The sequence below is a fragment of the Rhyacophila brunnea genome, unplaced genomic scaffold (assembly GCF_057557595.1).
Source record: "Rhyacophila brunnea isolate RB1 unplaced genomic scaffold, BYU_Rbru_1.0 scaffold_2, whole genome shotgun sequence".
Classification (NCBI taxonomy): domain Eukaryota; kingdom Metazoa; phylum Arthropoda; class Insecta; order Trichoptera; family Rhyacophilidae; genus Rhyacophila; species Rhyacophila brunnea.
In genome coordinates, this window is record NW_028232859.1 from 47,152,092 (window position 1) to 47,168,545 (window position 16,454).

Genomic DNA, 16,454 nt, shown 5'->3' on the forward strand with positions numbered 1-16,454 from the left:
TTTAACAGCCATTTTTATTACAAACGATCGTTTGTGGTGATAACTGAACTTATCACTGGAAAGACACAAAGTATTGTATGGTGTGATAAATTATGTTGTGTGTTGATTTTATGGTTAATGTGATAATTATGCATGGATACTTTAAACTAGAGAATTTATTAGTATGAATGTAATGTATATAAAGCACGCAATATTGTCGTCATATATTCTAAAATTCAGAAATAAAAAACTTTTTGAAATTGAAAAATTTAAAAAAAATTAAAACGAACAGCAAATTTTCTATATTGCTCTTCCAAGGAAGAAGGCAGTAATTCGCAAAATTTGTGAAATTGAGTTATGAATGCCTATGTAGTATGCAATGAAGTATGTATTATGTTCACTTTAAAATCAGTATTATCACTAAAATACCGATGAAATCCTAAGTGAAAAAATAGACATCTGCTAAAATGATACACATTTCTTAGCAAACAGGCAGTCATTGCACCTATATATTGCATTTACAGCTTGTTTTTTTTATTACTTTGTTTGTATTTTAACATCTTACTAATAAAAATATCACCCTTTTTATTAATTGACAGTATTCAAATTTGAAAAAAAAACACATGTAATTTATCTAGAAAGTGTGTGAGAGTCAGTTACTGTCTTATTCCTTGGAAGGGCAGTATGCAAAATGATAGATTCTTTGTGAGAGTTCTATACAATAAGCTACTGACCCGAGTTAGCAATTCAAGACGTATACACAAGATTGAAGAATGTATCATTATTTACTGAACATTAGTAATCTTTAAAAGTTTCTGAAATAATCATATAAGTAAAAAACCTAGAAAACGTCATGAACTGAGTGGAATTCGAATTCCGTAGTTTGCTCCATTTGGGTGAGAATAGTAACCACTAAGGAGCCATTCAAAGTATACCCATTGACCAGTATTATATCGAAAGACATGCTATAAAAGTTGGTCACAAATATATTTATATATATTATTGTTTGTGTATCATTAAAATAGTCAATATAATGATAAAATGGATAATATTTAAAAATCACAGACCGACATATTTTTAGAATAGATACAACTTAGATTAGAATACAAAAAGGTTCGTCTATGTGTGCATATTCAATAAGACCGTCAGAACATTATAATATGATGTTGATTATGCACTTACAATTAGTTATAATACTTTTTGGAAACATAAAAAAGAGAAACCACGTCTTATAAGCATACATGATAAGTTAATAGATTTATTATTCCTGGTAATTTTAGTACCTAACCAAAAGTTTTAGTAGAACTCAAAAAAATCTATACAGTTTAATAAATGCTTACTAACGAAACTATTATACATAGAGTATGGTAAAATAATCGCGAATATTGCAATTGTGTCCATATATGAAGCGGAACATATCGTAGAGTTTACCTATTTGCGTATGTAGATGCAAATTGATATTATGTGCATATACCGTAAACAGTTTCTCTTTTATATGAAAATTTAATCGACCTATTGTGCATAATGTGAAACAGTAACCATGTCCTGGTATGTGAGACGTTATGTATATGAAAATCAATAGTACCACTGAAAACGGAAATTAACAGGAATTTATATTGTAGAGTGTAGACCATTCGCAAATGAGTTTTAAGATGGTCGATAGCTTTTGAAAATAAGTCACAGTTATATTGACGGGATCGTGACAAAGAGATGGCAATTAAAAATAGCATTATTGGCAATATGATTAATACGAAAAAAATATGAATAACTATTATAACAATAAATCATTATTATTGTTTTGGTTATTAAGCATAGGTTTGTGTTGGGGCTGTGGTATAAACCAAACGGTAAAAAGGTGTGAGGTTCGAGTCCCACGTGGTGTACATTATATAATATGACGTTTTCTACAGTTTTTCAAAATTATTCTAAAGTCGATTACCTCCATATTACACCATTTTGAGATAATCGCAAGAAAGAAGTAATAATATTTTTTTTTATTTCAAACATATTATTGGAAAGTAATTTTAAAAAGCGATTAATGAAATAAAAACGATATAAAAGTTTATTTTTCAATCAATAAAAATATGTTATGAAATCAATCTCCAGTTAACTATTTTCCTAACAAACGAAGCTGGATTTAATAGTTTATGAATAAACATAATATTAAGATAGAACAGTACTAAGAGAATTAAGAATAATATAATAAATGGCGGTAACTGACTTTGAAACCGATAGCCTCAATTTATTTATTTTCGATATTACGAACCTAATATTCATCTTTTTAAAGGGGCATTAAAATAAATATTATTCATCATTTTTTTTATTGAATTTTCCAGTTAAGAAGGAACTAGAAAACATCTTAGATTATGAATTAACATTCAATTTATGACTGTCGGGTGTAAAAGTACAATATTTTGAGTCGGGTTACCTTTGCATAGGAATATCACTTAAAGCATATGTGTGATATTAAGTTAGTATTTGGTTAAAAAATAAAACATTTTTTAACCACTTAATCCTAATAACTTAATAATAACCCGGACTGTTTTCAGAAAACGTATTTTATGTTCATTTTGAGAAGCGCACTCTGATAAATCAGTACAATAAAATTGCGACCCCGTAAATGAATACTCACAATATCTATATTTTTTTTTTCGACCATGTCCGATCCTGATAGGATCATATGGGCCTCCACAGAGTGGAGGTTTGTATTGACAGATTTTGTTTTTTACGAGAAATGGATGTCAGCCACTTGCTCAACCTATTAGGTCCATATCCTGACACACACAAATTGAAAAACAATATGTGTACTTGCCAGACCCAGGATTCGAACCTGGGACCCACGGCTTTAAAGTCCAACACTTATGCCGCGCGGTCACCGTGGGGGTCACAATATCTATATCTTTGTGATTTTCTCAACCCGGTATTTTTTATGATTATTTAACTGCTACTATATACTACTGTAATCTTATCTCGTGGCCTATTCTGCCATACTAAGTAAAAAGACTGTATATTTAGAGATCATGTCAAAACAATTCAATAATTTTACAACCCTCAAATATTAAATTGTTCAGGAAGTGAAAAAAACTGTGAAAGTAAAAAAAAAATATTTTTTATTTTACATAATACTTATTTTTTATTTTATATATATTATTTTATTACAAATTGAGAATTTTCTTTTATTGACACACCAGTGGCTTACGTTTAGAGGATTATAGCAATTGGCTGTAATATTTTTTGTCAAGTTACAAATGGCTTAAAAATAGTTTTGAATTATTTTGATATGAAATATTTTTTTTGGGATTTATGATACTTGGCCAGTTCGTATAAGAGTATGCAATAAGTCCATTGCTACCAAAAATTCACTTCGGTGAAAAATGAGGGTAACGACAATTATTGGCCTCTACAGTGACGATAATATAAGAGAAAAGTTAGTTTAAAACTTCGGTTTTCACCAAAAAATACCATATTTTTACTTAGCAGGGTAGTATTGTAGTTTTTAAACGAGAATTTTTTTACCTCCAAAATAGTATTTATGTAATTATAATATACTCGTAATATACATAATATATTTCAGTTTGACTTTTTAAAAAAAGTATCTAAGCGTGTGAAGTTATTATTTGTGAAACCTATAATAAGACCTATTGACGAAATAGGTCTTATTCGCCGTGGAATGACAATTTGCAGATAACAACGTAAAATAGCATTTTTATTGCATAAAAAAAATGTTGAAATACCTTTAATATATGTAAAGTACACGATAAAAACAATTAACTTAAAAATAAAGTATACCTTTATGTTTTCTACAATTAACACGGCCACGGATGTATCAATCACAGCTTGTCTCGTCTCCCGTTAATTATAATTACAAGGTTGTGTAGTTTTTATTAGGTTAAACATACCTAATTGAGGCAAATATTATGTTATGTTACTCGTTATTTGACTACATGTCTTTTTAAAAATTACAAAGTATGTTTTTTTTAATTGCAATAATGTGAATATCATGTACTTAATTTAAGTGCATATTGATAACGTTAAAATAATTATTACATAAATGAGTATTTAAAAAAAATGTATGCAAGTAATTAAATTTAAACACAAACAAAATAATTACAAGATAAAAAGAACTTTTTATATACCACGTTTTCAAATTTTCTGTTGAATCATATAAACTTGACAATTCTATGTATTAATAATTTAGGACAAATAAGGCAATTGTCAACAAATCATTTTTTTGCTATTTTGAAAGAAACAAACAAATATAGAATACAGAAATCTCATTTTGATTACCATAGTAACGCACGTATATATTAATAATTTAGGACCAGCCCCTTAGCAACCAATAATAGTGGATTGGATTACGGATTTCTTCCGAAATAACTTTTCATACAAAACAGAATTAATTGAAAATGAATTCAATTCTACTTAAAGATGGCTAAAAGTATTAAAAGAATGCATTGGACATCGTGTTCTGATATATTCTAATAGTTTCAAATATCTAGCTAGTCGGGAAGTTAGTTAAAAATCGATTACAAGATTTGTACTGGATAAACAACCACCGGACAAACAAGAATACGAGCTAAGAAAAACGTGGTAAAAATTTATTTGTTTTAAATAAATGAAAATGATTTTAATACGCCATATGATTGGCTAAAAATTATAAAAGTATCTATTAATTAAAACGCCAGAAATGTTTTGTTTGTTTAAAATGATTAAGTATGTAAATAAAAAATAAATAAAAAATCATATAATTATCGTTTTCGAAAAATAATATGTGTCATTACTTGGAATAATTTAAAATGCGATGCTTTGCCGCCCATATCATTCGCATATGAGTCCTATAGCTTCAAAACATGTCAACTAACATTGGTTTTGAGATATATCATATAGATATAGCACTGCGTAAGGCGCTAGCCTTTCATCTGGAGATCCCGAGTACGATTTTCGGTGAGGTCACAATATAATATATTGTGATTGTCTCTCTTATATTACTAAATACCTATATTACTGCCATTGAGCCTCGTGGCCTGTTGTAGTGTTAAAAATAATATATATATATATATATTAAACATACATAATTTTTGAAAAACACTTTCTGGGATAATATATTATAACCAATAGAAAAAATATTTTTGAAAAAAGTAAGCCACTCCGGCTAAAATCTAAATCAAGGTAGAAGAACGCTGATGAGTGGGTATTAAAAAGGCCAATAGTTAAAATTTGTCGCAATTAGTATGTCACTGCGTAACATAGAGGTAAATGCAACGGACGGGGCGTAAACCCAGGAGATGCAGGGTTCGATTCCCTGCCGAGGTGGCTTACTTTTTTCAAAAAGATTTTTTCTATTGGTTATAATATATTTTCTCAGAAAGTGTTTTTCAAAAATTATGTATGTTCAATAATCAGAATGGTACATTCTTAAAACTTATGAATTATTCGTTGAATAAAAGAAATAGTTAATTATATATAATATATTATATTATTATCATAGTTTAGATTATAAAAAAAGAGATAAGCGCCGTATATAGTAGCTACGAGTATATAAACAAAATATTTACAGTTGTAATGGAAGGATAGAGCGTTAAAAACATTTTATAATATACATATGGCAGATAAAATTATTGGAGTTGACTAAAATGGTGTGCGATGACTTTTCCTGGTGGGTATGCTATCTGTATAATAACGAGTATTTGCTACATAATATTATCTATTTAGGATATGTCACTAACTAAAAATTGGGGCAGGAATTAGTGTGTATTAACTCTGCAATATTATAAGAATATTCATGTAATATTAAAAAAAATGAAAACTTAAAAAACAACAACCAATCGTGAAAGTCTTAAATAATATAAAATATAAACTTACTTTGAAAAATGTGTGGTTAACTAAACTTTACGACACAATGACGCATTCGAGTAAAGAGTTATTTATCAAATATTTCTGGGATTGCTCCGTTTCTACAAAATCTATTAACTGCGCGCCACTGGAGTTTATATCGTTTGAAACTAGCTGAGAACAATTGAGGGAACTTTGTAAACTTAATAGAATTTTAATAAAATCTTGCATTTTTTACGTATTTTGTATACATATTCGTATCAATGATAGTTGGCGACACTGTTCAGCAGTTGATCAAGCAAGCTGCTGATGATAAAGTAGCTTGTCTATGCTGCGGTTTTCGATGATTTTAAGATACGTGACAAAAATCCTTGACCAAAACAACAGTAAGTAAATAGGTACGTAAATATTCGACACTGTTCTCAAATTATCATAACAAAAATATGTATTGACATTCCATTACCTAATATAGGTAAGTAGTAAGCACACTCGAGTGTTGGCACAATAATAGTACACAGGTGATGTGCTCATCGTCTATTCTATTACAACATTTGTCCAATTATCACGTTGCAGTAGCTATATCACCTTGACTTCCTGAACTCAATGGAACAATATTGTATCATGGATACTGGTGGATTTGCTGTCATATTTAAATCGAATAATGATAGACAATCATTATACATTTTAGAGTGTCAAGGATAGAATCAAAACAATACTATGATTTTATATGTACCGGTGTTGCCATCTTTTTTATGTTGATTATAAAAAAATAATCTCAAAATATGTAATAGTTGTAGTACCTACATTCACATTTAATTTTTTTTTTGCGTATATGACATATAATTATTGTATTTTAAAAAGACAGTATAGACACTGGAATATAAATTTCCGCAAAAATAATCAAAATCAATAAATTGTTACCCCAATAATGCATTAAAATAATTTATGGTACAATTGATTATGATATTATTATAATTACTTGTAAAATTTTTCTCTATGCATACACGATATTACTATCACAGATTTCACCAGTATCAAAATGTTAGTAAGTATAATACTAAAATTATAAATTCTAAATTCAAATTTAAACTGTACCTACATTACATATTATTATGTTATATGCATTTAGCCATCTCATATATTTCTTTAAGACAAAATACAGTGTAGGTATGACTTATAGCAGGGATGGTGAACCTTTTTATGTACGCGTGTCAAAATTTACCAAATAATATGTTTCGACTGTCTGACGTGCCAAGCAGTTTTTTATGGCGAATATTTTTTAGTTTTCTAAAAAAATAGTTTTAAAGAATTCTATGAAAAGGTTTAAAAATTACAATTGAGTTATTGATATTCTATCTTTCACCGTATTTCTAGCCGAATGCATATCTTTTATTCTTTGAATATTTTTTCCTTGTTTTCAAATTATCCAAAGAGATCGTGGAAGCATTTAAACCACTCTTCTTTCATATTATATTCTCCATCACTGGAGCGGTTTTCCATTTTTAGAGATTATGTATGAGGTAAAATAACGAGCAGTTATTATTTTTGAGTGAATGTCGATAATTAGTTTCATAAGGTTTGTTGGTTGTATATTTTTATTTTTAATTCCCCGATCCTAAGGACCGACCTATGCAATCGTATATTTACATTAAACGTAATGATTATTCTGTAAAATGATTTGCCTGCAATTATTTATACAATGCGATTTGTCATTATTTATGGATGTATTTCGTCGTTTCCATTTCGTCATCGATTGGTACCTAAACATAATATGAAAAACCGAAGAAAATACGCATGGCTATGTAGTAATTATTTTTTTAATATTATAAGTAAGTACTTACTTACTTAAGTAAGTATATATTTATTTGTAAAACTGTTTTATATAAAAAAAACATTTTTTAAATATATATAAAATAGTTATATTTATTTTCTCTTGAAAATGAAACATTCGCGTGCCATAGGTTCGCCATCCCTGACCTATAGGTAGTTATGTCGAAAAAATAAGCATATTGCGTAGGTCCAGACTAAATATTTTTAAATACACGAATAAACGATTAAGCAACCTACAATATAACTCCAATGCATAAAAAGTCCTTTTATCAGATCGATAATAAAGTTACCGATGAGTCATCTGAGAAATTTAATATAGGCGGGTATATTAATTATATTATATACATTGTAAAATGTCCTTGGACGAAGAAGGTAACGAGTAGTGGGGTAGATGCAGTGCATCTACTTCTAAAGATAAGGGATAGCGGGTTTTCATCGCGCTTAAGTTAATTAACTCTGAATCATAGTTGTGAGGGATTACAATATTATTAAGTGTATATATGGTGGTATTTACCTTCTCATTGCTTCCAATTCGCTAAGCCTCTGTCTTTCCTTGGTTTCAGCCTCCCTTGAGAGTTTTTCCGCTAGGCGCCGCCTCTCAATCTGACGAACTGTGCTTTGAAACGTGAAACGTTTCCCCTTTGCTCTAGGTTTCGTCTATAAACACACAAAAAATAATATTTATTAATATTAGATCCAATATCATAAAAAAATTAACGAAGAATTCATCGATGTCACAATAACTGCAGGGAATAGAATATACTTCTCACTTATACCAATACTAAGGCTTAGAAATATAATATATGATATCTGCATACAAAACAATTATCTGTATGGGAGTAACCTATATTATGGATCACATGCCGATTGGTAGGAAGATCCTGCAACACATATAAGTCTGGCATAATAGTAAACTGCCATAATCTAGCAAAAGATCCGTGTTTATCCATACATATAAAAATGCTTCGACTAGGATAACCTGGACGATACCTACAAAATGATCTAATCTTTGGCATTCTAAAGAAGATGCTTTATTGATGCCAAGGTAAAAAAAAGACTTCGCTGGGGAGACAATGGGGATAGACGCCAAGGAGCTGTTGCTTGTAATACGACGAGACGAAAGCAGAAGAGGATTGAGTAGAGTTAAGGTTAGAAATTACAGTATTTTTAACTACTACCGGATTTACTCTGTTTTTGCTAGAATTTAAATCAATCAACTTGTACATTTGCTATTGTATTGGTATGATATTAATTTTTACCTTCGTAGGATTACAGTGATTGATGATAAAACGTAAATTGATTATTTAAATAGATAAAACTATAATATTATTACTTATATCTGTTGTCAATAATTAATGTTAAGTGCAAAATTGATATTTTTTATAAGAAGAGTTTGTATCTGTAAACCAATAAAAGAAATTGCAATGGTACTTAAATTTTATAAAATATAATCATCAAAGAACTATTATTATTTCTATAATTATTTTGTAGTGAATAAACGAAAGAGCTCGCAATCGAAATGTGCGTAACTGGGTATAACGGATACAGATTAAAACAACATTGGATAAGACGACAATTATTAGAATTGTGCGGTGTAATCAAGTTTCTACAAGCCTTACATATAAATAAAGAGGACATAAAGCTCAAAAGAACAAATACTCGTTGGACAAATTTAATATATTATTATCCAGTATTACAAAATATCCATAAGGTAGGCAAGAATTAACTGTGACATAGTTAATTCTACCTCAATCGCTGTAAATAATGCAAAACTATGTTTGATAAAAAAAAGCTGCAATGTATATTAAAAACTTTGATATAATGTATTTAGGGATTTTAAAAGAGAATATTATTAAATATATGTTTTTCTGTGTTCGATAAGTTGGTTTTTATTGCCAAATATTGATTGTTGATCACTTGCTATACTTATATTTAGGGGTGAGTAGAAGACAAATGAAGGGGTCTAAAACACGATAAGATTAATAATTCCATTGCCATAATATAAAAATAATGTGCCTTGAAAAATATATAAAACATTCGCAGAGTAGATATGGATAACATATACACTGTGGAGATTTTCACTTACAAAACATCACTTTGTCACAATATATTATGATTTCACTGTGATAAAATAGCAATTAATACATAAACAAACAGATATAGGTATAGTTAATTATTTTCGTAAAATATCAGTGACATCATTTTATTTTTGTATCATTAGTAAAGTCAATAATTAAAAAACGGGGATAATTTATTACCGTGAGTTAGTATTAGTTATGATTGATATCACAGGTGTGGCGTTTGTTGACTAAATAGGGCCGCACTCGGCTGTCAGAGATGCGAATGTAAACAAACACAGAGACGTGCGAATACCGCAGGTGATGAACTAACACAGGTGTGCCGCGACGCTACCTGTCTCTAACTGTATGACGCGATGATTTCCATTTTGCGTCTATGATTATTCGAGTGCTCGGTACAGGTAGACAGGGGCAGCCGTGCGAACATTCGGTATATTATATAAGTTAATTAGTATGGAGTTAATGTACTTGCGTGGTGTACAGAAGTGGCTTCCAAATCTTTCCTAATTTAGACCAAAATCAAATATTGACCCAAGCAAAAAAAACTAATAGGAAAATGTTTCAGTTTATTGAATTTTATTTGGATGTTATTTACTATATTATTTATTTGCCACCATAATTATTCAGGCTGGTATAAATGCGCTCAGAGCTGAGATAGAAAATCTTTAAAATTACCTAGGTATTTCTTTTATTCAACAAATAATTCACAAGATTTCAAGAATGTACCATTCTAATTATTGAACATACATAATTTTGAAACGACTACCATGCTTAATTGTGACAAATTTTAACTATACCTGCTCATAAGCGCCTCTCCAAAAGGCCAATAGTTAAATTCAAACTCATATCTACTAAATCTGTAAACTGTGATCTGTAAATATAGGTATTTATTTTTTAATTCGTTACATTCTAAAGAGTATTTTGGCTTTCCATTTTAGGGGTACTTGAAAAGCAAACCCAACCATTTTAGCGGGTTTTGAAATTTACCCTAATTTTTGATAATACGTATTGACGGTTTTTGCCGTTTTTAAAGTTCAATCTTTGGCCATCATCATCATCATCAAGTAACGAAAATATCCTTCTAACTACATATTATTATCTAACTCAAAAATATTCAAAAACCGATTTAGGGTGATTTGAAACTAGGCGCTTAAATTATAAACAATAAAAATACTACACTCAAGAGGTGTAAAATCGTCCATTCTGGGAACAACGTTAACGGACACTCGATAATTATCATCATTAGTAATTTATAAACAATAAAAATACTACGCTCAAGAGGTGTAAAATCGTCCATTCTGGAAACAATGGTAACGTATTGGAAATTAAAATGGAGTTATGTAATGAGATATAATATCTACTATGATATCAGTCTTGTTTCACTGTGATTTTTGGGATTCCCCCAGAATACACGCACTCGAGTTTACAAACCAGCGGCGTAGATGAAAATTGCACACACCGGTGCACTGTGCGCGGTCGCCTTTGTTGGGTGAAATAAAAATGAAAGTTTGTTTTATGGGAGCTTTGTCTCTAGTTATCTCGCGGCCGCACAACGTTACAATTAGCCATTTCAACGATAATGCAACACTAAATTGTAACGGTGAAAACAAAAAAAGAGATTCGTAATCAGATGAATGTTTTTTTCTCTCGTCGGCGTCTGTTTATTAATTGGTACGTGTTCACGTGAAACGCGCGCGCTATTCGGAGGTTATTTTGTTTTATAATAATATATATAAGTTTGCGGTTGAATTGCGCGGGCGAAATTGAATAACTCGCGAGATTGTGATGATAACGTTTTTTTTTACGAAATTGTTTCTCACGAGAAAATTTCGCAATGACTTTTTTGAAATTGAAACTTAACCGACTGCAAGAACGATTATGCGTAGGTAACTACATATTATATATATTTCTTTAATTTATCATAAATTAAATATACTTCTATGACAGTACTAGAATTTATTTCCATATAAAGATTTATCAAATTAGTACTATAGATTATTAAAACGTCATACCAGCCATTTTTTTTTTGCTGATTCTCACCAAAATTTACATTTGTGTTCACCATTGCTTGGCAAATTATCATGAAAAGATACACAGTTGTACAGTGTACACAAATTGTTAAAATTTATTAACAATATTGAATCTATTCGAGCTACGTTTCGGACAATGCGTAAAATTTATGGTCAAAATAATCGACCTATTCGTAATTTGAATAGAAAATGTTCGAGTCAAATGGTAATGTTTGTCATGTTAAAAATTCAACCTGTCAACAAAGTAAACGTACTGCTGAAGATATCGATGTTGTGAATCAAAATGTAAATGAAAATCCAGGACACACATCACAATATTCTTCATTAACCTTTACATTTAATTATGTATACAATACAGTTAAGGCGATACTTCAGTGAAGCGGCAAATAATTTTCAAATATAGGCGCGACGAAATTTTGGACTCGCTGGCACTCGGAGACCTAACGTCGAGGTGTGAATACGTCAATTTGTTTCGAATCCTCCCCGCATCGCCTAACCACGATCTTTTTAGACCATGCCTCAACTGAGGTGTAGCCTTAATAATAAATAATGTTAATGTTGTGGGTCTTAAGTTTGAATCCTAAGCCAAATACTTAAATTATACTTACATTATTTTTCAAACTGTATTTGGAGTCAAAGTATGGACCCAAGCAAGTGGCTAACATCGATTTCTCGTAAAAAAATCCGTTAATACAACCTCCACTCGGTGGAGGCCCATGTGATCCTCTCACGATCGAGCATACATGGTGAAGTAAGTAAGTAGTGAGTGGTTTATGGTTTGGGTGTGTAATTGGACTGTATTTTTTGAAACTGAAAATGACAATGCAGTTAGGTACTATCAATGGAGAACGTTACAGCAACATGATTACTGATTTTTCTGGCATGAATAAGATGATTTTGATCTGGAGGATATTATGTAAAATGGTGCAAAAATAACACATTGATATCTTTCACCGTTATGTTTTTATTTCAAATTAAAAAAAATATATAATATCTCTTATTTGATAACCATTTATATAACGAAGATTTTTATAAAGTCTTCATTGTGTCTACTTTCACCATGATTATAAATAAATAAATAGACAATAAAATCGTCACAATGGCTTAAAATCATAATAACTGGAATAACAATACAATACCAACAAACGAATTAATTACCCGAGAGACCAATTAATTATCAAAATTATAAAAAAGAAAATTTTCAGTACGTACTCACATACTCATTCCTGTACAATTTATATGTTCAATATTGCTCTGTTTAATTCATACGGCAAATATAATAATATGAATGAACAAAAGAAAGCATAGTATGTCATTATTAGAATGAAATATTTCTTATGAATTTCTTTTTTTTTGGCAACGGTATTTTGAACAACGGTGGAATAATTAAAATCTATGATGAAGTACGGTAAAAAAATAATATTTATTTTATGCGGTTGTATACAAAAGTAATGTAATAATAATAATATATCTATTAAAAGAAAGATTTTGTTCATATTTATCAGTTTATAATATTATACAGTATTAAAATATATATAAAAATAAAATAAGAAGGAATGGTTTTGTGCACAGAACTGATTAATAAGATCAAAATTCAATAGCAAGTCGCCACAGACCAAGACTTTGGCGGCAGTTTTGGTTTATGATTTAACGAAGACCAAAACATTGATCGTAAGAAATACAATATGTCCTCAAATAATATTGCAGATATTGAATGCGCGTTGCGATTATGTGATAAACTTAAATGCACATTTTTATTCAGACTTAAATATTGAAAATAAGTATTTTTAAACCCATATTTCTCCACACTCGAGAACCATACATTCTAATAACTACACCCAGTAGGTAATGGACTGTTAACTCATTATTTTTATATATAAATTAACTGTTTTTGAATATTATTAATAAACTTAAATATAAATCATTAATTTCAATTATTAATTAGGTATGTATTAAAAATTGTTATAAAATGTCTAAGAATCTATGAAAGTTTAAATTAGTTTTATTTATATTGTCGAATTTAATAATATCATAGAGATGCATATGTAAGCTTTTATATTAAATATATTTATGCATATTGCTGTATTTTTCGTGTTTTTTTGTAGTTATCGATATTTTGACTTCTTTTAGTAAATACACACTACAATCCAAGAGAAATATACTGTGTGTATCGTGGTAGAGTGGTAACGTATCCTCTTATGAAGTTATGGGTCTTTGATTCTCGGTTTGGCAAATTCATTTGTTATTTTTAGACAGAGAGCATGGACTTAATTGGTTTAACGAGTGGCTAACATCCATTTCTCGAAAAAAAAAAAAAAAAACTGCTACGAAGCCTCCTCCTAAGGGGTTACATGTAAATTGTACGTAAAATATTTTACCGTGGCACAGTTCGCCGTGAGCTTTCTTATCGGAAAGAGATGACAATTTTATTAGATTCAATATGAACATTAATTCAATTTTCATAGCTGATTTTGGAAAAATCCATAATTTCAAGAATGAAAACCTAACCCAACCTAAAAAATAAGCCAGTATATCGGCTATTTTCAAAATTTGTTTGCCGCTGGCATCCTGACAAGAACCGTGTTTCATTTATACATGAATTTTATGTCAATACTATACGACCCAAAGAGGTTGCACGGGCATATATTTACGATACAACATTTCACGGTGAAGTGTGAAAAAAAGCGCGAATGACAAAAAGCAGTTGCACTATTGAATCATTTTTACGCATACATGTGTATGTGGTGACGTGTAAACTACACTTTACTATTTTTTACTTATATCTAGTCCTAGTATGTCACAGTAATCTCCAGTTCCTCTAATGTTCTGAGATAAAACCTTGGATAATAAAAATATACCGTTAGGACATTATGATGGAAAAAAAAACGATTCACTGATCACAAAAGAATGAGTTAACATGAGTGATTAGGTGACATAATCACTCACGTTGTAGTTGTATAAAAATATTTACCTGAGACTCAAAAATGACATAAATAGTTTCTTGATATTTGGAAAAGACTTGAAGGATCTAATCTTTAAATGTTTTTTATTTGTCATAGATGTCAAATTTTAATAAAATGTAATTAATTTTTTATTAATCTTGGTATATATTTATTGTGACAAATAAATTAACCAATATACCTACATATACAGACTTATATGTATATCTGTGGTGAAGGGGTAAGCTGTTGAGATCCGACATAAATAATTCACACTAAACTATGTAGGTAATTCAAACTTATTTGTTTTCTGTGTGGATATTGTTAATTCATTTTTTAAATTCAATTAAGCCTTGCCCAAACCAAATCATCGTAGATAATAGTAAAAAAAAGATTTATTTATAAAATATCTAAAACTATGCCGTTAAACCATTTATAATTTTAGATATTTTATAGATAGAAAAATATTTTTATCGATTATGGTTTGAATAGGCAGGGCTTAAGGCTATACCTCAGTTGAGGCACGGTCTAACAAGATCGTAGTTAGGCGATGGGCGGAATGCGAATCGCGGGTGCAAATGACGCATGCTGAACGAAATATAATTTGACATATAAATCCAACATGCGTCCATTTAATGTTCTGTTTATTGTTTATTAGTAGCAATAATAATATATTCATTGACATGTTTTCTTTTTCGAGTAAATGGGTAACGTTTTTAGTCATCTTTACACGATTTAAGAATTAATACCCCCGTCGCCATCACGAAACAAATTGACGTGTTCCCAGCTCGACGTTCTCCCCAGCCAGCGAGTCCAAAATTTCGTCGCGCCTATAATTGAAAATTATTTGCCGTTTCACTGAAGTATCGTCTTAATGAATTTAAAAAAAACTAACCAACACCATCTGTAGTTCTAATAAGTAATTCTTAATTCAACGAAAACAAATAAGTGTGACTGAAAAAGTTTGCATTATTTTTGTCGATGCCCATTCAGTGGGGAGGTTTTTTAGGCTCATGTTAAAATAACTCAAATTAACGTGAAAATACGTAAAAGCTTTTCTCCGACGAATCTAGCATTCTATGAAAACTTTAAACCTGCTCTGACATCAAAACTCGTCCACCTGCAACGTGTCGAATACGTCGATGTGGCGTCATCATTATTCACAAAACACACGTTGCCAAATAGAGCTCCGCAGATTGGTCGAATGCGACTTTTTAGTTTGAAAAAAACATCTACTGTTGCAATCGACAAGTTGCATGCTACTTAAAGCTACCTATATACGTCATTAAAAATGCTAGATTTAGTGCTGCATACCAGATATATTTTTTTTTCAAGCTAGATATCTTCTAAAAATGCTAGATCTGGCAAGATACTATGTGGAAAACGCAAGCAATGCTGCCAATATACATTATAAAAAATACCACTTAAACAATAATATAAAAAAAAAACTTTGAAATTGCTAAAAATAAATATAAGTCGTATTTCTTTGTGGTTTGTGTATTTCTGCCACTGTAAGTATATGTTTGTGAATGTCAATTAGTAGTATCTGTTACAGGTGGTGAGCAAATAAGTCAACACAGAGTCATCCGAACTATTTTATGAATCGTCACGTACAAAATCCAAACCAAGTTGACGAAAACAGCTAATAAACGTTTCAATGGCTTAACCTTCAAAGATTTTTGCGGTTTTGAAATTGTTTTTGTTATTTCATACAACTAAAAAAACGTAAAAAACAGCACATTACATTCTTTTGACGTACCTCCTGG

At 30.0% G+C, this 16,454-nt stretch overlaps 1 protein-coding gene across 3 annotated transcripts in view; it reads right to left on the minus strand.

The window, feature by feature from the left end:
- The window catches only part of LOC147072430 (uncharacterized), a 289,337-nt gene that overhangs the window by 28,998 nt on the left and 243,885 nt on the right, over positions 1 to 16,454 (minus strand). For all 3 annotated transcript variants that reach the window (XR_015070705.1, XM_085947663.1, XM_085947662.1), the window contains exon 13: positions 8,156 to 8,298. Coding sequence is in view for 2 of the 3 variants with exons in the window: in XM_085947663.1 (XP_085803789.1) it covers positions 8,156 to 8,298 (143 nt within the window). In the remaining variant the exon portion in view is untranslated. The remainder of the gene's footprint in view (positions 1 to 8,155; positions 8,299 to 16,454) is intronic.